Source organism: Camelus bactrianus, chromosome 17, assembly GCF_048773025.1.
Source record: "Camelus bactrianus isolate YW-2024 breed Bactrian camel chromosome 17, ASM4877302v1, whole genome shotgun sequence".
NCBI lineage: Eukaryota > Metazoa > Chordata > Mammalia > Artiodactyla > Camelidae > Camelus > Camelus bactrianus.
In genome coordinates, this window is record NC_133555.1 from 47,222,039 (window position 1) to 47,245,980 (window position 23,942).

General features: G+C 40.9%; 1 protein-coding gene across 17 annotated transcripts in view; it reads right to left on the bottom strand.

The window, feature by feature from the left end:
* The window catches only part of RBMS3 (RNA binding motif single stranded interacting protein 3), a 627,961-nt gene that overhangs the window by 462,985 nt on the left and 141,034 nt on the right, over positions 1-23,942 (bottom strand). For 14 of the 17 annotated variants that reach the window (XM_074345363.1, XM_045520121.2, XM_045520114.2 and 11 more), the window contains one exon: positions 19,584-19,756. In XM_074345363.1, the coding sequence (XP_074201464.1) occupies positions 19,584-19,756 (173 nt within the window). The remainder of the gene's footprint in view (positions 1-19,583; positions 19,757-23,942) is intronic. The other 3 variants (XM_045520117.2, XM_010959650.3, XM_045520123.2) reach the window with 1 other exon arrangement.

Below are 23,942 nucleotides of genomic sequence, written 5' to 3' on the forward strand. Positions count from 1 at the left end.
TAATATTGTAAATCAACTACCCGTCAATTAAAAAAATAAAATTAGAAAAAGGAATTAAAAGAAGTCAAATAAAATCTTTGGTTTGAGCTACTTGGGAAGGACAGTGGCAATGTACATTTCTCTCCTTTTCATCAGAAAATTACTACCTGTTTTCGTAAACCATAACCTAGACCCCCTACAGGAAATCAAGCAAACAAAGGTCGAATAAACTGGTGGAACACTAATGATGAGTAATTCCTTTGGCACTGCTGCTGTAAGTGTCCCTTCTCTCCGGCTCTCCTAGACTGGTTTCAGTTCTTTGCAGGAAACATAGGTACAGAAGAACACTTGAAGGTCACTTATCCACTGTGCTCCTAACACTGGCTTCAGGGAGTTTGAGGGGTCAGAAAAACTTAATTGCTCATCACACTGACACTTGGAATCCTAGAGCTCCCTTTTCCCAGTTGCTTCGAGGGTTCTGATCTTTGATATAGATTTTACAGAAACTGTTGATTATAGATCACAGAGTGAACAACACGAGGATGTCCATCAGTAGAGTCACGTCAAGGGCTCTAAAAACAGGAGGCAGCTAAGAAGCCACTGGCCTGTCTCCCTGAGTGTGTATCTATTGGTCCAGATTGCAAGAAAGCACATCCATGTTCTGTTCGGGACTGACCCACACACCCCCGAGACTTAGTGTACATGAGATATACAACAGGGAGGTGAATCAGTTGCGATTCAACTAAGGGAAGGGAAAAAGGACATTAACATAAACAAAACACCTTGCTGAAGTGGTTTCCCCCAAACTAGACACTCAACACTATTTCTTAAGTACTCACAATGCAAGGTGCTGCACGGATATAAAGTATAGGTGTGTTGGTTGGAGGGGATTTTGCAAGTCATTAATCAATTTTTGCAAGTCATTAATCAGTTTTTTTTCACAGTGGCTCAGAAAGTCGTTCCTTCATGCCCACTGACAGGCATTTCTGAGACTGCAGTTTGCAATATGGTTGGGTGTCACCCAAGAATGGTAGAGAAATAATTGTCTCTCTCCCTCTACATCTATAGAGATTGAGGTCCCCAAGTTCCAGGCCAAGTTTTGGTGAAAAGGGTCGGTTTCAACAACTTACATGTTCATTCCAGTACTTAACCCCAGGTAAAGAATGGCTCAGCCACTGTTAGGATGTGTGAGTAGTTACAGAACCTTCAGAAAACGATTTACCTGTCTGGGTCTTGGTTCCCTTAGTGGCAAAAGAGAGTGACAATACATCATGGGTCATAGAAAAGGTTGGTAATGAAACGAAATAATACTTGTAAGTGGAGTCCCAGTTTGCCTGGAATTGCGAGGTTCCCCCAGATGTGGGTTTTTCATGCTTAAACTGGGAAGGTCTTGACAAGCCAGAAAGGTCACTCTACCTGCAAAGCGCCTGTGGAATACCTGGTACAGAGCATGAAACTGAGATGTCAGCTACATGTTAATTGCTGTCCATTTCACTGGAATTCAAACAGGCAACAAAGGCGAATGCATTCCTGGTCCACAGAATTAGTGCAAAGCTGTAACCTAATGAATGTCGCCCTTTTGCTTTAGAATGAAAGAAAACAGAGTCACCTACAGAGGCGGAGAACCAGGAAGTGTTTGTGTAAAGGCCCTCAGCAAATTACCGTCTGCTGGACAAAATGATCTTGACGTGAAAGCGTTCCCTGGGAATATGCCTCCTTCCCTCTCTCAGAGGTGTCACTCATCATTAGTGCCAGATGACTCCTCTTTGCAATTTTGAAACTGGGGGAGCCTTCTAGAGTTTTCTGATAAACTTTCTAGTTCTTACTTGAACTGCTTATGGCCTTTTTCTGGTTTGCGGCCATGAAATCATCCTAAGGACACTTTATCCAATAAGGCACGCAGGTAACTGTAGCACGCATGGAGTTCACTGTGTGACTGTGCCCTGGTTCTATGTTGAGACATGCGGATCACACTGAGATTATGTCTCTAGCTTGCCCGGTGATGCTGAAGCATGAATCAGTGAAACAGGTCGGCTTCTTATCTTACACTTGGTTGCTTTCCGAGATTCCTGTGCAAGAATCAGCGAGGCTCGATGCTGCAGATAACAAATCAACGTTAGGCTCAGAGCCTTTGAAAACTCTTATGTGATGGGCAGAAGACCTAAACAAGCAATTCTCCAAGGAAGACATACAAATGATCAACAGGCACATAAAAAATGCTCAATATCACTAATTATCAGAGAAATGCAAATCAAAACTACAATGAGGTATCACCTCACACCAGTCAGAATGGCCACCATTCAAAAGTCCACAAATGACAAATGCTGGAGAGGCTGTGGAGAAAAAGGAACCCTCCTACACTGCTGGTGGGAATGCAGTTTGGTGCAGCCACTATGGAAAACAGTGTGGAGATTCCTCAAAAGACTAGGAATAGACTTACCATATGACCCAGGAATCCCACTTCTGGGCTTATATCCAGAAGGAACCCTACTTCAAAATGACATCTGCACCCCAATGTTCATAGCAGCACTATTTACAATAGCCAAGACATGGAAACAGCCTAAATGTCCATCAACAGCTGACTGGATAAAGAAGATGTGGCATATTTATACAATGGAATACTATCCAGCCATAAAAACTGTCAACATAACGCCATTTGCTGCAACATGGATGCTCCTGGAGAATGTCATTCTAAGTGAAGTAAGCCAGAAAGAGAAAAAAAAATACCATATGAGATCACTAATATGTGGAATCTAAAATTAAAAAAAAAAAAACATAAATACAAAACAGAAACAGACTCATAGACATGGAATACAAACTTGTGGTTGCCAAGGGGGCGGGGGGCGGGAAGAGACAGACTGGGAGTTCAAAATGTAGAACAGATAAACAAGATTATACTGTATAGCAGGGAAATATATACAAGATCTTATGGTAGCTCACAGAGAAAAAAATGTGACAATGAATATATATATGTTCATGTATAACTGAAAAATTGTGCTCTACACTGGAATTTGATACAACATTGTAAAATTATTATAAATCAATAAAAAATGTTTAAAAAAAAAGAAAACTCTTGTGCGGAGGGCAGCAATCACCAACACCAAGGTCTATGTCCTGAATAATGAAGGTGGTTCTGTTTATATATGTAAAGGCTACAAGCATCAGAGACCTCCAGAGCTGGAATGGGCTTGGCATAGTATGTTATGATGCACAGTTTCAGCACAGAGCTAGAAATTATTTCAACAAAATGACCACTAGCTTCACACTGAACATTTAGGTTGGGAGTAAACTAATTCCAGTTTTTATCAGAAAGTTCTTGTAAGCATAATACTCACTGGGTTCTCACTGAATCCCAGGCCCTATTTTAGCCCTTTTCGTGTATTAACTCACTTAACTCTCTTAACAGCCCTAAAAGGGAGGTACCATTACTAGAGCCATTGTATAGAAAAAAAGAACTGAGGAGCAGAGAGGTAATGTAACTTGTCCAAGGACACACAGCTAATAAAACTAGATTGAGAGTTGAAGCCACAGTGTCCTCATAATAATGTACAGAGAAAAGGGCAACCTGAACAGAGAACCAGACCCACAGGTTCTGGATTTTGCCTGAAAGAACTCAGCCTAAACCAAGTTTGCAGTGCATCTGAATATACATAGTTACAATGAATATTTTAATAATTGATATTATTTAAGCATTGGTCTCCCTGGTTTCTAAATTTAGTATAATTATTTAAATAAACAGGAGTTTCTAGCAAACACAGAAGAGCTTCTTATAAAAATGCTTAACAGAAGCAGAGGAAAGACTTTTAAAGTATATACTTTGGAAGAAAATTTAGTAGATGAGAACTGATTCAAGCTAAAACCAACTCAACCTACTGATTCATCAATAAAATCTAAGTGATGTCAGAATACCATTAATATACACACTGACGAAGATGACCAAGTATGTTTTAAACCACTTAATTATATTAAAGAGCTAAAAGGCTCGGCATCAATTTGATTAAAAAACTTCCACTTAGTTTGTTTTAGAAATCATGATGTCATTTCTAAGCACTATGGTGTTTTTAAATTTGTTTGGCGCTATTTTAATTTAAACCCCTTAGATAGAGCCTAAACTGTATGTATTTATCCTGAACCTGTGAATGTTTACAGTATGACTAACACTGCACAATGGATAGCAGTGATAATACAAAACACTACAAGATAATACAAGAGTTTATGGTTACATAGAGATAAATAAGATGGGAATAATGTAAACAAATCAAAATGTGTGCTTTGTTTGAATACAGAACCCTTAACTTTACAGGTTAGCTCTACCTAATTTAGTCCAGTTATATATAAACATAAATAGCAGTAAAGAGCTTTTCCATTGCGTGAGTAACAATAACTAGCATTTATTAAGGGTTTAACATGTATCGTCACTAACACGCTCAGATAGGCTAAATGACATCATCTAGCTCACACAACCTGGAGGCAGTCAACCAGAACACACAACTGACTCGAAATTCTCTGCTACTTTCATGGTATAATGCCACCTCCTTACCTTCTCAAGTAAGATGGCTTTAAATTGTGAACTTCTTAGTGTATTAAGAAGCTTTAGGGATGATAAAAACCTTTTATATGCTGATTATTGTGGTAGTTACATATGTGCATGTGTTTCTCAAAACTCATTAAGCCCTATGCTTAAAATGAGTGCATTTAATTTTAGTCCTAAATATTGTTGATTTAAAACTAAAATAAACATATTTACAAAAACTTCAAGGGCATATTTAAATTGTACAATAAAATCCTCATTTGTCAAGACACACCACAATGCTAGAGATACAATGAATATAAGAGATAAAAGGTGAATAAAATAGTTAAATTTCTTTTTAAGAATAAATTGTAATTTATTTCCAAATCAATCAGTGGGTTATACCACATTCACAAAATGGAAGGACGTGATCATCTCAACAGACGCAGCAGAAGAAGTATTTAACAAAATTCAACATTCACGACAAAACTTCTCATCAAAGCTGGTAAAGGGAGAAATAACTATTAAAAAAAGGCAATTTATGAAAAACCCACTGCTAACATCATGCTCAATGATAAAAAGCTGAAAGCTTTACCTCTAAAATCAGGAGCAAGACAAGGATGCACACTTTCACTACTACTATTTAACAGAGCGCTGGAAATCCTAGCCACAGCAGTAAGACAAGAAAAAGAAATAAAATGCAACCAAATTGGAAGAAAATAAGTACAACTGCAGATGACGTGATACTATATATAGAAAACCCTAAATTCTCCACCAAAAAACTGTTAGAATTAATAAGTAAGTTTAGCAAAGTTGCAGGATACAAGATTAAATATACAGAAATCTATTGCTTTCCTATACACTAATAATGAACTATCAGAAAGAGAAAGCAAGAAAACAATCCCATTAAAATTGTATCAAAAATAATAAAATACCTGGGAATACATTTAACCAAGGAGGTGAAAGACCTGTACTCTGAAAAAGATAAAATATTTATGAAGGAAATTGAAGGTGATACAAAGAAAAGGAACGATATCTCATGTTTATGGACTGGAAGATTGTAAGAATCAGTATCATTAACATACCCATACTACCCAAAGCAATCTACAAGTTTAATGCAATCCCTATCAAAATACCCATTATATTTTTCACAGAACTAGAACAAATAATCCTAAAATTCATATGGAAATGCAAAAGATCACAAATAACCAAAGAAATCTTGAGAGGGGGATAAAAAACACAAAAAACAAGCTGGAGAACAAATTTTCTCCCTGAGTTCAGACTACAGTAGAAAGCTACAGTAATTAAAACAGTATAGTACTGACACAAAAAGATATATAGATCAATTCAACAGAATAGAGAGCCCTAAAATAAATCCATTCACATATGGTCAGTTAATCTGTGTCAAAGGACGCAAAAATATACAATGGGGAAAAAACAATCTATTCAGTAAGTGGTGCTGGAAAAACTGGACAACAGAATATAACAGAATGAAATTAGAACATTTTCTCACACCATATACAAACATAAACTCAAAATTGATTAAAGACCTAAATGTAAGACCAGAAACCATAAAATTCCTAAAGGAAATCACAGGCAGAACACTCTTTGACATAACTCATAGCAATATTTCTTTTGAATCTGCCTCCTCAGGCAAAGGAAACAAAAGCAAAAATAAACAAGTAAGACTTAAAAGTTTTTGCAAGCAAGGAAACCATCTACAAAATGAAAAGACAACCTACTGAATGGGAGGAAATAGCTACAAATGATATGTTTGATAAAGGGTTAACATCCAAACTATATAAACAGTTCATCAAATTCAGCATCAAAAACCAAACAACCCAATTAAAAAATGGGCAGAAGACCTGAATAGATATTTTTCAAGGAAGACATACAGATGGCCAACAGACACATAAAAAGATGCTCAACACTGCTAATCATCATGAAAATGCAAATCAAAACCACAATGAGATATCATCTCAGACTTGTCAGAACGGGTACTGTGAAAACACCACAGATAACAAATGTTTGTGGGGTGTGGAGAAAAGAGAGCTCTCATACACTGTTGGTAGGAATGTAAATTAGTATTTCCACTGTGGAAAGCAGTATGAAGTTTCTTCAAAAAACTAAAAGTAGAACTACCATATATCTAGCAATTCCACTCCTGGGTATATATCAGAAGAAAATGAAAACCCTCATTTGAAAAGGTACATGTACCCCAATGTTCATAACAACATTATTTATAATTGCTAAGATATGGAAGCAGCCTAAGTGTCTATCAACAGATGACTATGATAAAGAAGATATGTCCCCACTGACACACACACCCATACACACCACCACACACACAATGGAATATTACTCAGCCAGAAAAAGGAATAAAATTTTGCCATTTTAAACATGGATGGACTTGGAGGGCATTATGCTAAGTGAGATAAGTCAGATAGAGACAGACAAATACTATATGTTATCACTTCTACATGGAATCTGAAAAATAAAACAAAGGAATGAACATAATAAAACAGAAACAGACTCACAGATGTAGAGAATAAATTAGTGGTTACCGTAGGGAGAGGGACAGAAGGAGGGGTAAGATATGGGCAAAATATTAAGAGTTACAAACTACTATGTATAAAATAAATACGATACAGGATATATTGTACAGCACAAGGAAGATGGCCAATATTTTATAATAACTTTATATTGAGTATAATCTATAAAAATATTGAACCATTATGTTGTATGCTTGAAACTAATATAAATCAGCTATACTTTAACAAAAAAGGAATAAATTGTCTCCATAACTTATTCACAACCATATGATTAAAAAATGTATACAAATCACACTTCTGCCAATTTTCAGATTAAAAGGGGTCATTTTTAAAATGACAAATACACAGATATGCTTTTTTTTTTTTTTCATCAATAGTCTGTAATATTGTGGCCTCAGAAGTCATGGGTTGCAAAGATCAATCTATAGAAAAATTCCAGAGCCAAAGATTTCCAGCAAATACCATTCTATGAGCCCAAATTACTTTGTATTAGCTATGGAATTAGCAGTCAGTTGGCACACTGATCTGCCTGACAGCTGAAACCTGAGAACTCAGGCCAGAATAAATGATTATTTCTTGTCTCAGGAGCAATATTGAGTGAGTTATCGAAGTATTGATCCTTATAATATGGATCCTTACATAAATGGGGCTCAGGCCATCCTAAGGCTTCCCTCCAAAAGTCTCTGAAAAGAACTGCATATTCAAAACTTTTCTTCTTTCATTCCAGTAGTACATCTTGGAACGTGGTGTCTAAGATAAAACCCTGCTTCCTGTGTTCCCCACTATAAACTCAAAGTCTACCCTGAAACGAGTTTTCAGATTAAATCCGATGAAATCATTTTTATATTACTGATGAATTCAGGCTGGATTCCATCAATATATATTTATCAGTCACCACTTAAAGACCAGGGATTGTACTAGGCACCGTGGGTACAAAAAAGAGCAAAATAAATCTACTGTCTTCAAAAGCACACTTAGAGAAGGTGGGAGGGAAAAATGAAAAAGAGTTAAAGAGACATAGATCAGGGAAGAGAGAAAGAAAGACAGAACAACTAGAAGATCAGTGGGGGAAAAAAAAAGACTATTTAGGTATAGTCTGGGCAAGAAGGAGTGAGAGGCATTTCCACTTGGAAGGGTTGTTAAGTGATGTCGAGTGACAAGTGATGACACTGAAGAAAGGCCCATCAGATAGCTGTCAGCTTTTACCCCCTACAAAGACTACCCTGGTCAAGTTTGCCAATGACCTTGACCATCCCAAAGCCAAATGTCACTTCTCTACTTGTCTATTTTCTAACTCGTCAATAGTATTCAACACGCTCGGTCATTCTGCCTTCTTAGACACTTTATTTTCCCAGCTTCTGTAATATCCCACTCTCCTGCTCTCCTGGTTTCCTCTGTCTCACTGGTCCCTTTGTAAACTCCTTTCTTGGCTTCTCCTCCTCCCAGAATGTTGAGTGGTAGGACCACTTCTCTTTCTGCGCTATGTAGACATGCTATATAGAAATCGTGGTTAAGTGAGGGAACTCGAACCAGACTCCTTATCTGAGACCCTGGGCTTGCCAATTACCAGCTGTGTGTCCTCAGGAAAGTCACTTCTTTGTGTCACTGTCTTTTTTTACCTATAAAACGGGGGTCATCACAATGTAAATATGAACCAACACAGGTAATATGAAGTACTTACATGTGAAATACTTAGAATAATGCCCAACACATATTATGCCTTATATTATTATCTTATCAGTGCAGTGTGTTTAAGTGCTATTTATAATGCTTATGACGTGCAGTCTGTGTTTTTTACTGTAATCTCTGCTTTGAAAACTAGTCATATAATAGGCTATGAACAGGTATCTCATTTTAGATGTCTAACACGATCTCGAAAATAACAAAACAAAGAACACTTGAATTCTCTCCCTTCAAAACTGCTCCTTCCACAATCCTCCTCATTTTATTAAATGAGTCTATATCCAGATGCTAAAGCAGAAACCTGGGAGCTATCTCTAATTTCTCTTTCCTTCAACTCCTGCCATGCCCAATTCATCAGTAACTCCTCAAACCTATCTCCAAAATACATTCTGAATCCATCATATCCAAACTCCTCCACCACTATGATCGTAATCCGAGCCATCACCATCTCCTTCTGGACTTCCTCCATAGCATCCTTGCTCATGTCCCTGATTCTTCTCTTATATGCCCTAAAATCCATTCTTTACAGAGAAGCCAATGTAACTTTTCTAAAACAAATGAATAAGTTGGGGTAAAATCCAGTCTCCATTCTCTGGCTCATAGAACTCTACTGATCTGGCCCCGTACACCTCTTTTACTTCCTCTTGTACCATCTTCATCTCCCCTTACTCGCCATTCTTTTGCAATTCTGACCTTCTTTATGTTACTCAAAAACACGAAGCTCACTTCCACCTCAGGGATTTTGTAAAAGCTCGCACACTCATGTGTAATGCTGTTCCTCTCGAATATCACAAGTCTGTTTCCTTCTTGAGATTGAAATCTCACATCAAAGAGGTTCCTCCATTCTTAGTAACCTCTCTGTCATTATTTAACAACCTCCTTTCCATGGTATTTCAACCCCCCCTTTTTTTTTTTCACGGTCTATTCTGATGTTTTCTTCTTTATTCATTCATTCGTGTATTCTCTCTCTCAAGCAGAATGCAAGTTTTATGCAGAAACTTACCAATTCTTAAGGTATCTGCAGTGCTTGGCACAGGGATGACATTCACTGAATACTTTGGAATTACTGAGTAAATAAACTATGGTGGTAGTAAGACAAAAGAGACCAGCAGTTGAAATCTCTTTACCTTGGAAACTGTTTCTAGGTTGGGGAAAGGAGTGGTCCCAAGACAATTTTTTTTTTTGACAGGATGGATGGTAGTGTCATTCCCAGAGAAAGAGAACACTGAAGCAAGAAGTCTAGGAATAACCCTTTTTGGACAATGGCTTTCATAGCTCTTGGGATACAGATTTGGAATTGTACCAAGATTCATGAGATACACATCCAGGACTGAAAGAAGTGTATCTCCAATGGGCTGGAGATACAACTTTAATAATCATCAGAACAGCTGAAGTTATTTAAGTAGGGGAGAGCAGAGAGTTTACGGAGTGAGAAGAGAGGAGGTCTAAACTCCGAAGATACCAAAATAATCAAGAGGCAGGTAGTGGAAGAGAAGCTGGAAGGCAAAAATCCTGGGAGGAGACCCAGGAAAGAGGAGCATGCCAAGCAAAGAGAAAGAAAGCTTCTAGAATAAAGGTGAGGTCAACAGGGTCCAGTAACAGAGTGATCGGATAAAATTAGTACTAAAGAGAGTCAGCTGTATTCAGCAATGAGCAGGTCACGGGGCACACTGAAAACCAAGATGCCATCTGAACTTGCCAGAGTCCTGCCCTTGAATTCCAAGTCCTGCAAAATTTCAGGCACTCAGCAAAATATCTGCCTAGAATTCTACCTCCCCCAGACCTCGAAGACTTTCCTTGGCACGTCCAGCTTTCTTGCGCTACCGCCAATAAGGCGACCTAAGTTAAGTGGTGCTTTCAATGGTTTCACTTTTGTGTCTTCTCTCTCTGTAGGAAATACAGGAAAATGTATCATCAGCTCTCAGCAATTTAAATCTGTATCTTTTCAAATGAGCACAGAAATTCAGCAGAATCTTTTTCATCCAAAGTAATGAAAACAATGATGAATTGAAGAGTCAATGAATCAGTGGGGCAGTGATTTCCAGGATGTCCCCAAAATGCTGGAAGATGCTGATTTATTTTTAAGATTCAGTAACTTACATTTAGCAAACTACAGGTCAGCAAGGATAAAGAGTAAATATGTATAGACGTTTAATAACATGAGTCAAAATGGGAAGAAATTCCTGCTTAATCATCAGTTAAATGCAAACATTATTAAAAATTGAAATGTTGAAGAAATGCTTGACTTATGAAAATTAGGTGAAGGAGAATATATTCTATACAGTACTTTTAGCTACATATTCCAGGGCTAGATTTTTCATGTGCCTGATCTAAAAAAAAAAAAAAAATCCCATTTTGTGATCAGAAAATCCAATCCATCCTCATATTATCTTAATAAAATTTATTTTTAAGTCTCCTGGTTAACTGACAGCAAACTGGTAGGTCTTACGAAACTTCTAGATTCTTAAAAAGCCAGGATCAGGAAGCTAAAACAGAGGGATTAACTTATGTTTTCTGATTAGCGTGGCATTATTCACTCCAGAGAGTCTCAAACTTTGCTACATATAGCATTGCCTCGGTGGGCTTTTAAACCCCAGTGTCTAAACTGACCCCATACTCGCTAAATTAGCACCCCGGGGGGTGAGATCCAGGCATCGGTATCTAAAAAGTCTCACAGGCACTCATGGATTTGAGAGCCCATGACTTACTCTGCCCTCCTCCTCATTAAATGAATGTTTTACTGGTGATGAACAAGGGCTTTGAAGTCAGAGCTGGGTTTGGAATCCTGGAGGCTGCATAAGCTTGGACAGGTCTCTTCATACTTTTGAGCTTCAGTTAATTCAACTATTATTCAGTAATTATTGTTCCCACTTTCTAGGGTTGTTTTAAGCCTTGAATAAGGTAATATAAAAACTCAGCAGAGTACAGGGTATGTAATACACAATAAGTGTTAATCGATATAAGTATAAGGATGTATTATTGATAATTATTTACTGATAACAAACCAATAGATATTGGTTCACAATAGATACCTGGCAAATATAACCACAGCTAAACCTGAATTAATGGATGTGACAAAGTGCCAGATCTGCGCTGATTCAATGAATTCAGGCACCCAGCTTGGGCCTTAGAAGCACTCTCTCATTTAAATTACACAGAGGCAGGGTTCAAAGACCCTCAAATTCCCTTCCTGCTGAACACCTGCCACCACACAGATCGACGGCACCTCAAAGGCAGCTGCGTAATTTGAGTCTGACTCGCAGGAGAAAGCAGCTAATAAATTTCCTCAGGTTTTGTTAGGGGGGAACTTTTAAATCTTGACGGGGTAAGAAAGGACTCGAAAAACTTCCAGCAGCCTTGTTCTTCTTGACTCTGTTACTCGGCAGCATGCGATGCCTTGTTTTCCTTTAGTTGTATCTGTGAACAGTTTGACATATGACTGTGACAAGGTGACTTTTAAATTGATAAAAGGTTTGATGGTGTCAGTGCATTTGTCAAAACTGCCTGACAGCACGGATCACGGAATCTGCTCCCGGAGCCCTGCTGGCACTTCTGCTCCCGCGACTCCGTGTTCAGCGCACGCCTTCTGGAGACACCCAATGGGGTCAGGTGACCATCGGGGACACATGCTGGGGCAGACTCTCAGCTCTTAAGCACAAATGCCCCTACTTTGTTCCCCTGGCTTTTCACCGTGGCAGTTCTCCATCTCTCTCTCTCTCTCTCTTTTTTTTTTTTTTTTTTTTAATTTTTCCTTATTGTACAGTCAAGTTACAATGTGTTAATTTCTGGTGCACAGCACAATGTCTCAGTCATGCATATACATACATATATTCGTTTTCATATTCTTTCTCATTAAAGGTTATCACAAGATACTGAATATAGTTCCCTGTGCTCTACGGAAGAGACTTGTTTGTTTGTTTTTAATCTAATTTTAAATGTTGAAGTGACACCTGCAGCTTCATTTTAGAGCAAGTGGCACTAGGGTATCAGAGCTTGAGCAAGGAGAATGTTTACCCAAAAAAATGAAGGGCAGGGCCAGTGACCTCCTGGGCTTCTGGTGATGATCGGAAATACGTGTGTCCCTACCCAAGGGTCCCTCCTTTTGCTCCGTTTGGCTTCAGGGGGCCTTGACAGCCGCACGTTCACTTTGTAACAGACCAGTGCACTCTGCGCCTGCACCAGGCTGGTATTAATTCCAGCTTAATCATGTGGAAGTAGGGGGCAATCGCTGGCCGGAGCTTTGTAAAAGCCTTGTATTAATCAAAATGTATGAGTTAGGAGAATGGTTAAATGAAAGATATTGTCGATGTAGAAAACATAAACACATGCATAATCTCACTTTCCGTTAGAAATTCTGTCCATTGTGTCAAATATGTGGCTTGATTTTTTTAAGAGCAAAGTCAATGTGTTTCAACAATATGTGTAGCATCATAGAACAGAAGTTACCAACTTCTCTGAGAAAGGAAAGGGAGCTTAAGATGTTGGTTACCAACGGGGAAAGGCAGGGAGGGATAAATTAGGGACTGGGGACTAGAAGACATACATTACTATATATAAAGCAGATCAACAACACGGACCTACTGGACAGCACAGGGAACTGTATTCAATTTCTTGTAGTAACATAATGGAAAAGAATCTGAAAGGAAGAAGTATGTATGTATGTATATGTACAACTGAACCACTTTGCTGTACACCTGAAACTAACGTTGTAAATCAACTACATTTCAGTAATTTTTTAATGTGAAAAGTCGTTACACAACCAGCATTTTATTTGATCCCCCAAAGTTGCAATGCTGTCTTTTTATTAAGCCACACTCATCTTCCCTCACTTCCGCATTCTTCCCTGTGAGGTACGCCTCCGTGGCACGGAGCCCAAGTATTCCACCCGTAGCTTCCCACTGACCACCCAGCCCACGAATATCACCGTATAATCAACCGGATTTTCAGTTTTCACAGTATTTGTCTTAAATGCTTTAAACCCTGCAGCCGCTAAATATTTCATGGTACACTGATGACCTGTTTGTGAAAGGGTACGAGAAAGAAATTAACTAAAAATCCACTGACTTGAGTCCTATTCTGTGCTACTTTGCTGTTTCTTTTGGAGCTCATTCCGTTCACTGTCTCTCAAGTCCTTGCTTTTTAACAGAAAAATAAATGCATATGAAAAAAGGCATCTTTCACCACAAGTAATTGTTCCACCAGCACAAGTATTAAGTCTCACGTCCTCTTCTCTGACCATGTTATTTTTCTCCCAGCTCACTCTTTCTTCAGCTGCCCTACTCTGTTCCCTGTTCTGCTAGGGTCCTTTCTCCTCTGCAGTTGGAGTTATCTTTTTTTTTTTTTTTAAATACATTTTTATTGAAGTACGGTCAGTTTCCAATGCTGTGTCAGTCTCCGGTGCACAGCACAGCACTTCAGTCACAGAGGAACACACATACATTCATAATCACTTTCTTCTTCTCCGTGGGTTACCGCAAGATGGAGTTACATTCTTGAAACAAAAATCTGACTATGTTACCTTCCTGCTGGTGACAATTCAATGATTGCCTTCATTGTTCTTAGGGTAAAACAGAGCTCCTAACATGACATAGAAAGAGATCACCTTACCGCCTCCATGTCTCCATCTCCTGTTGCCGAACTCCCCACCCGCCTCTCTCTGCTATAACCACACGGACCTTTCCCCAGCCCCTTGGACCTGCCAGGGTCCTGCCAGCCTTTGGCTCTGCACCCATGAAGTTCCTTCTGCCTAGGACGCCCTTCCCTTCCTTCCTCATTTACTTAAACCCCTTGCTCCTTCTGATCTTAGCTCAGAGGGTCCTTGGCTCATTGCCCTAACGAGGTCTAATCCCATGTTACACAGACTCTTAGTTCCATGCTCCCCTCTTTCCCTGCATTTACCAATGCAATTTTATATCAAATCATACGATTATTCCATTGATTTCCATTTTCCCTATTAGAACATAATCTATGCCAGAGCAAGACCTCTGTCAAAATTTACTCACCACTGCATCTTCAGCACACTCCCTGGCATACTAGCCTGGGTGCTCTGTGAGTCTTTCCTGATCGAGTACACAATAAAGCTCCTTGAGATTTCTCAAGGTAAAGACGCTGCAAGGTCTTTCTAGTATTTCCTACAAGACACACAGTGCAATGTATTCATCCAAAACAGAAGTAGAGCTGGAGAGCCTTTCCATAGAGTAAAATCATTCTTCATGTCTGTTCTTCTGTCTTCTTTTCTTTGATGTTACTTGTGATCCAAACATAAGAGCTTTTGTGATAAATACGAATGGAAACCCTTAATAAGAATTTGCTTTCAGATTACACATTGGGAAATAATGCAATTTCTGGTCTCTAATATCATTTTCTTGCTGCCCATTAGTATTAACATGGATATTGTATTTTAATGCCAGATAACTGGATATATCTATGTCTTTTTTATATATCTCTGTTTTTGATTATTTTATTACTATGGATATTAGCAAAGAGTGCATTTCCTATAATATAAGGAAATAGTAACTGTAAAAGTTCTTAATAATTTCATAGAAATATCAATGGAAAATTGATCCTGATGGCAAGTACATTTAAATCTACAAATATTACCTGTTTTGTAGGTAAAATTATTCTAAAGTGTTGGATGAATAGTAGGAATGCAAAGTGACTTGAATCTTTAGAAGACCCCTAATGTAAGACAGCAGTGAGCACCCCAAGAGCCCCAACCGCAAGAGGGGAAGCCAGGATTTTACCAACGGCCTATAATGGCCTCTAACAAAGGCATCCCCAACCGCCAGGTCATATGCGTGTAGCTGAACCAGTTCAGGTAGTGCCCCTGCCAACACTGCCAAAGAAGGATGGCGAAAGATGTAAAAAGGTGGCCCAGAGTAGGTGAGACAGGAGGCAAGGGGAAAGGGCACAGCCATTAAAGGAATGACACAGCCACTGAAGATTCAACTCCCAGTAGACTTTGAGGCCCAAGATGGCGGCAGAGTTGACTTCCAGTAGACCTTGAGCTTCATTACCCGCTGACTGTAAAACGTTAGCATGGTGAATGGCACTCCCACAGGTGCCATGACAGTTCTGAGGCTGACCATACAAGGTCAAAAAGTGGGTGGTGGCCCAGTTCCTAGGACTCCCAGCCCCTCTCCCCAAAGTAGCTGGAATCATCCTCCCACTTGTTAGCATATGAAGGTACTGAGCCCATAAAAAGCAACAATCCCCATGCCTCGTGGCCACTCTCTCTGCTGAGAGGGCCTGCACTCTGTCTACAGAGTGTGCACCCACTTTGACTTTAAACTAAACACCCACCCCCATGCCTCGTGGCCTCTCTGGCCTTCTGAGACGGCCCGCGCTCTATGGAGTGTGCATCTCTCTGAATAAACCTACTTTCACTCAACTATGTCTCACTCTTCAATTCTTTCCTGCGTGAAGCCAAGGACCCTCACTTGGTGGGATGCATCCCAGGGACTCGACTGAGACCTGGGACATGACCATCCTCGCGTGCCCCATTTTCCTCTGTCCTAGGTTTTATTGCCAATTACTGAGGGCCTCCATGAAATAGCAGAATTTTAAAGTGAAAAACAATAAAATATCACCAGGTACAAACTCATTATCTTGTACATGGGGGAAACCAAAGCTGAGAGGAGACAAGCCACTCGTCTAGGGCCACACACCCAGTCGTTGGCACAACCAGGAGTGAAACCCAGAGCTCTCAGAGCACAGAAATCCCCTCTACATTGTGCTGCCCGGCCACATCAGTTCTCTAAGATTCTTCGGGAAACCAGATCTAAGCAATGAACCCCAGGTCCAGACCACCTCGGTAACTGAAGAACCCACAGACATTTTTACAATAATGCTAGCATGGTCCAGATCTCATTACCAGCAAAAATGAGTATGAACAAATCATCAAACCCTCTGATCCCTTAGCATTCTTTAAATTTCTCAAATGCACAAAAGAAACATTAACAGAACTTTTCTTTTTCCTCAAAAATAATATTCTTGTGTCACCAAACCTCTTCCTTGAGTTAAAGATGCCAAAACTTGTAGCATTCCATTTATAAATTGCTGGCAATATTCTCTGCAGAAACAGACATCGACACCGAAATTCATAGTATAATGCTACACCAGCGGTGTGTTCATAAACCAGCTCTCAAAAAAAAGGTATAGGAATTTTAAAAGCCTGCGTTTCTAGGGCTTGCTGATTCCTGTGATAAAAATACTCCCACCACGGCCGATTTCAACATACTGAGTCTATAACAAATCAGTCGCAGAATCCCTGAATATTTAACATTTGGCTCTGGTGCACCTGTCAGAGGCCAGCTGTGGCACAACGCTGGTGCTGCAGGGAAGCCTAGAAATCATCAACTTCCACTCACTCTATTTTGAGAGCAGACTGATGCTCAAAGACAGTAAATGGGTTGCCACAAGATCACACACCGGCTGGGTAGGTTTTAAAACACAGGATTCCACCTCAAGTACCTTCCCATAGTAAGTGAAGCTTTCTGCCTTAGAAATAGTCAGCGGTCTTTATATTATTGTAGAGATGAAAAATGTTGCCAGCCATATCAGTAAACCTAGGATGTTACCACCATCAAGCCAGCAGCCACTGCAGCCACCCCCAGTGGTGCCCCCTGCGGGCACTCAGGATGGGAAAGAACAGGACACTGGCCCTGGATCGTTAAGGTGCACATCGAAGGAATGATGTCAATAAGCCCAGACTCTAGCATCTTCCCATACAGAGAAGAGTGCTACATCCATTAACTTGAGATGTCTGGTTTTCTTTAATGAACGAGAATCTTTCGATGTTCAGACTAACTGGATTTTGTTGCAAAACCCCATATAGCCTGGCTCCTCCCTTACCTCTTCGGAGCAGTCCCTCAGCGCTCTCTGAGAGGCTGCCTCCTGGGCTTAAGTCCTCAGCAAGTCCACTGAATAAATCATAATTCTCAGCTTTTAGATTTTGCTTGTATTTTGTTTAGTCAACAAAGAAGTGCTTCTTAAAAAGCCAGCATTATCATGACAACACCAGGGAGACAATTGAAATTCATATTCTCAGGCTCCACTAGCCTGAGATCTAGCAAATTACAGTCTCTTGGGCCCAGATGTCTGTGTTTCAACAAGCTCTCTGTGTAATAGAGCAGTGGGGAATAATTTTTCCTTAATACCCACCAATATTTTTTTATGAATAAGATTCATATACAAATCAAAGATAATAGCTAGCATTCCTTTTCACATCAATATCCATTACAGGAGATCCTTCATCGGAAGCTTCTAACATTAAGTCTGACATCTTTCACATTTTCAAGAGGGAGGATGGAGCTCAGTGGCAGAGCATGTGCTTAGCATGCATGAAGTCCTGGGTTCAATCCCCAGCACCTCCATTAAACAAATAAGCAAATAAACAAACCTAACTCCCTCCTTCCCAAAAACAAAACAAAAAAAATACACATTTTCAAAGATTTTCCTTTTCACAATAGTTTAGACTTCTCTAAGTAGCAGTAAGTTTTAAAAAAAAAGTTTGAGTGATTTACCTTCCAATTCTCAACTTCAGTACTTTATAGACCAAAAACTAACATATTCGTGTATCTTAGCCCTGGCACCTTTCCTTCTTTTTCTTTTTAAACTGCTTTAAAATAAATTAACAGTTATTTTTCAATGTTCTGTCTTACTTCTTCCACAAATTAAGGCAGTCAAGAAGCAGCAGGGAGTCCCTGCTCTAATCTACATTTCGCCTTGTCACATGATTATATAGTTATGTGTTTATGTTTGGGTTTATTTGCCACTTCCTGTTGTTTTGATGTTTGTTCCCAATCTTAAAAGCCAGAACAAAGGCAAATAAATACTATCTGTCTTCTTTTCCTCTTCCAATATTTCAGAGGTTGGAAATTTTACAAAATAAATATCCTCTTAACCTTCTTGTAAAAGCATTGCCAAAGAGAAAAAAGAAAAATTGAGTAACAGATTTCCCCCCTACAATGAAAATTACCCAGCTCAGGCCTGATCAAATGACAAACAGCTGTAGTGACATTACTTTGAAAATCAGACAGCAATCTAAAAAGACAGGTCTAGGATTCTCAATTTGGTATCAATTGTTAATTTTGTTTGGAGGGTGAACTTAAATATGTTTAATTTATGTGCCCAGAAATAAGAGAGTTAGTAACATAAGTGCTGGATTAATAATTAGATAATAATTAGAGATTAGTGAAAACGTTTTGGAAGGGTGTTTAATCACTGCCAGTATTTCCTAGGAAATAAAAAACTCCTTGGTGAATGTGGTTCTTGGCCTTAGTGGGAACAGCTTCACTGGACTTGGAGGTAGATGTTTTCCAGGAAGCTAAAGGACCAGCCTTGTAATTTTCCAATTACTTGGTCCTGGCTGAACTTACATTTTCCAAGCAAGAACTGACCCAGAAAGGCTTTGCAACCCAGCAGGTGACCATCCTGAAATCTACCACTTCTGAGTTCTTGAGATTCCCTGCACTAAGACCTCTCCAAAAAAAAAAAAAAAAAGCTGTTTCTTACATGAGATTCATCCCTGACTCTACCAGCCACAGGGCGTGTGAGAACCCACCAGCCACAAGGTGTGAGAACTCAGCTCAGCGGTTGCTCGTCATCTTCCCGGTCAATACATGCATATCGGCCAGCACCCCCACGCCTCTCTGCTCAAGAACCTCCACTTTCAAAACAAAAGGCAAAAGAACTCCATTCTCAAAAGCAAGCTGGGCTCGGATCGCACATTCAAGTCCCGTTTGCGCAGCGCAGTCGGCCTCAGCGGGGAGACCGGGCGCAGAACCACGCCGCACGTGGACCGAGCCCCCGCGGGCGAGGATGCGTGCGGAAGCGGCGCAGAGCGCGGGGGCACTTACGGTTGGCACAGCTTGATAAGGTCCTGGTCAGTGGTGCCTGGCGGGAGGCCTCGAATGTACAGGTTGGTTTTACTCAACTGCTCCCCGCTGCTGTGGCTGCTGCTGTGGTTGCTGCTGCTGTTTGTGCTGGGGCTGGGAGGAGCCATGGGGTGGGGAGCTGGTGCATAGGACTGCTGGAAACAGAAAAGGCTGTTACTGGAAAAACAAAGCCAGCACCTGCTCGCAGGCCAGCAGAGCGACTCGAAAGCAATGCGAGCTTCTCGGCCTCTCCAATCCACACACGCACACACGTGCCCGGGTCTGCCCTGTGGTCCTTCTGACGACATCGCTCCCTCTTTCCCCCGCTCTGGCCCTGCATTTGGATGGGCACAGCGCAGCTGCCTCCTGCGGGCACCGAAGCTCTGCCGGCCCGGCTCACCTCTGAGAGCCAGCATCTCTAGTGCGCCTCTGGTCCGTCTCCCTCCTCTCCTCCCAAGAAACATCCTCCTACCGCTTTCCTCACCGCTCCTCTCCAGCACGATCCCTCTACAGCGATGCTGTGAAGCCATCTTAGCTCTTTCTCCCATCCCCAAATCTGCTCCATCCGGGTCACTGCCGCTTGTTTGTAAACTGAGCCACCGTTTTCTCCCGACAGTGAAGATCCCCTTTGAATTACTCGAACCCAGGGTCTCAGCCAGGGCCCTAGTGAGCAATTGGACAGGATCATTCTTTGCTGCAGGGCTGTTCCCTGCCTTGTAGGATGGTGGCAGCATCCCTGGCCTGTGCCCACCAGATTCCAGTAGCACCCATCCCCCAGTTGCGGAAACCAAAAACATGTCCACAACCTGCCAAGTGTCCCCTGGGGCGGGAGAAGTCCCTCAGTAGAGAATCATTGGTCTAACCCATCACACTACTTTACGACAAGATAGAAATGGTATGATGCACCCCTCTCCAAACAACTTGGAGGAATATACAGTGTGGGGATCTTTATAATTACACATGCAAAATTAGCAGATACATCACTCAATAATGTTTCTTTCTTTTTCATGCAAGCATATCTTCAAAAGTCCTAGAATTACATCGATTGTCAGGGTTTGAGTCCCCGAAGTGTCTGTTATTGGCTGTGTAACCTTTGGATGGTGTCTTGGCCTCCCTGAGATGCAGCATTCTCATGAATGTGAGGGCGGTCAGGTTAGCACTCTCCTACGTCATAGAATGTTTGGAAAAACTCCATGAGCTAATGCCAGCAAAAAGGTTCCTGGACATCCGTAAGTGCACAGCAAGTGTTTGCAATAACAAAAGTTCAAGAATAATAATGATGATGACGTTTGTGATTCCTATCTGTCCTGCCAGAGATATCAGTCTTTAAATCTACCCCAGATTTCTCCAACTGTGATCTAGAATGTTCTCTAAACACACAATGCATACATTGATTGTGATTCCAGTGGCAACACTTTTGGTTGAGTTCTAATCTGAAGATTCATTAGCTGTTCTGTCAGGGGCAAGAGGTGAGCACTTATCAAACAGCAAATGGGTGGTTATTAATACTTAGGCCACATCCTATACAATAAAAATTGAGTGCTCACACCACATAGTCCATAGGGACAGGAGGCAGTATGTAGCCTTTTCCTTGCTACAATAATCTGTTTTGCACCTACTGGGATTTCAGATTTGCCCCAGTCCGTATTTCCTACTGGCTCAAAGATAAGGGGTCTGCGACGCAGAATGTAAAAATCTAACTCATTACACCTGGCCTCTCATCGCCCAATTCCCCACACAGCCACCCATCACAACTGAGCCAGGAAGGAGGCGGCAGGGCACGGCCATTCAAGAGATGACCCAGCAGTTAACACCAAGATGGCAGAAGATGCAACTACCAGGAGACCTTGAGCTTCATTATACACTCATTGTATATGTTAACATGGTGAATGACACTCCCACAGGCACCATGACAGTTCCGAGGCTGACCACCATCAAAAGGTGGGCGGTGGCCCACCTCCTGGGAATCCCCGCCCCTTCTCCCAAGTAGCTGGAACAATCCTCCCACTTGTTAGCATACAGAGTTGCTGAGCCCACAAAAACTAGCAGCACTGCACCCCTCCTCCAGAGACGACCCACACTGTCTATGGAGCATGTACCTCCCTGAATGAACTCGCTTCCACCCTACTATGGCTAGTCCTTGAATTCTGTACTGCATAAAGCCAGGGACCCTCCCTTGACTTGCCCAAGACCTGGGACACAGCCATCCTCCTGCACCCCATTATCCTGTATCCCAGTGACCCCAAAACCCATTCTTTCCGTCTGTCATTCCTCCAGCCTCCATGCTAGGAACCTTGGTGTTGGCTTCATCAGCCCCCTAATCTGAAATCTCAAACTACAGTCAGCCACCAAAATCCCAGAGTGGTTTCCAGAGTCATCCTTTCCTCCAAATTCCCCTGATGCCCGAGGCAGGATCTGAGCCAGCCTCATGTGCATAGGGCCTCAGGCTCCCTATCCGGACTCCTTCCTCCTCTGTCCTCCTCTTAGCGACCAGAGGGGCGTAGGGGATGGGAAACATAAGACGGAGCCATCAGACACAGACACAAACTGGCTGAGTTTGCGGGCAGTTTAAGGTGAGCGAGCAGATGTGATGTGATCAAAACCCAGAGCCTCCAACTCCCTTCTTTAAAAAAAAAATGAACGTTTTTCTCAACCACAGCTTTAGTATGATTTAATCTATCACCAACATTTTTAACGTAGGGTTTTTAAGAAGCATTCCACTGGAGAATACTTTCTTGTTCTTGATACTTGAATCGAGTAACAAACATTCATTGCCGTCTGGAATTTAATATCTGCAGAAAGTGGAATAAAGTTTCTTGGCTGACATTACAAAACAAATTCCTTCTTGACCTAAGAATTCTGTTTCACTCCTCGGACACCCCAGAATGCTTAAGTTCTACGTCTTTACAAGTCCCACACATAGTAGGTGTTGTACGCAGCCCTGCTGAAGCAGCCTCCCGATCTGAGTATCTCACAACAGGACAGATAGGCTTTATCTCTGACTTCCTGTATGTGCTTTATGCTTTTCAATCTCCCAGGGCTTTGAAAAAAGCTGTTTCTTACCACCTTCACCTCCCCTTTCTCCAAATTCTTTGAATTCCGTTCCGTACTCAGGCTTCTTTCAAAATGAGGTTTTGTTTAAAGCAGTTTTTCCCATTGTATAGCCTTTCAAACCACTGAGGAGCCAGAGAAAAGTCTCCAGGTTTATGTATCGCAGATCGTCGGCTGGACCAGTTCAGACCGAGAGAGCCCTTGATGGATCACATAAGAAACCACCAACTGCAAGATGATCAATATGTGTTCACTTTATTCTTTTCTCGCCCCAGGGATCTTTGCCTGCATGTCTGTAACAGGACACCATTTAGTAAGTTGCATGGTGCCTAAAACAATACACGTGCCCTCCAAAGGGCCCCTCGATGTATTCACTGAGAAAAATTAAACAAAACAGTCAAAAGCATCACCAGAGCAGGGATGAGGATAGGGACTTTGTATGCAGGGACCTGAGGAATATTAATTTAAAAATAGGAGTGGAAGCACCATATTGTTGTAGAGAAAGGACGTATTTCAAAAGCCCCTTGAAAAATAGATACAATCGAAGGTGGTTTTCTCTGTCATATTCTTGTTTGGGAGTTCCAGAAATTCTACTGAAAGATGTAGACTTTCTTCCGTGTTACTGAACCAATCACTGCGCAGGTTGTAAGACCCAGGGCCAACACTCTTGCTAATCCTCAATATTTTCATTTATCTGTGGAGGATACAATGAATGATTCAGGTAGCAGTCCACACTGTAAATCATTCTTTTGTTGCAGGAATTATAAATTCCTTCCTCTCCACCCATTTTCAAAACACACATCCTTTAATTAACAAAATGTTGCCAAAAGGTTCCCAGAATGTCTGACAAACACGTAGGCTTAAATGCATTAATTTGTGAAAAGCTAAAGCGATTTAGTATGCTTTTGCTGCCAAAGACAAATGACCGAACTACAGCATCTTAAAAAAAAAAAAAGTAGCATGTCAATAACCTTTAGGGGTTAATAAGTTACAGCAGCCACTTCCCTGATTAAAAGTGACTCTGATTTCTTCCTCAATTCTTTGTTTTTAGATGGATTTGCTATTTTATCATTGATTGACTTTTAAATCATTTTGAGGCACTGGGAAAGACATTGTAAAATATTAGTTAAAAAAACACTACTTCCTTCAGATAAAATTGGCTTTGCTATATTGGGCAAAGTCACAGTTTATAAATCCTATTTAGGAGTAGTGAGGACTTACAGTCTGGGAATACAGAAGTCTGCAACGCTGGGCTGTAACAGGGTGAGGCGTTGCTGTGAATTTGCAGTG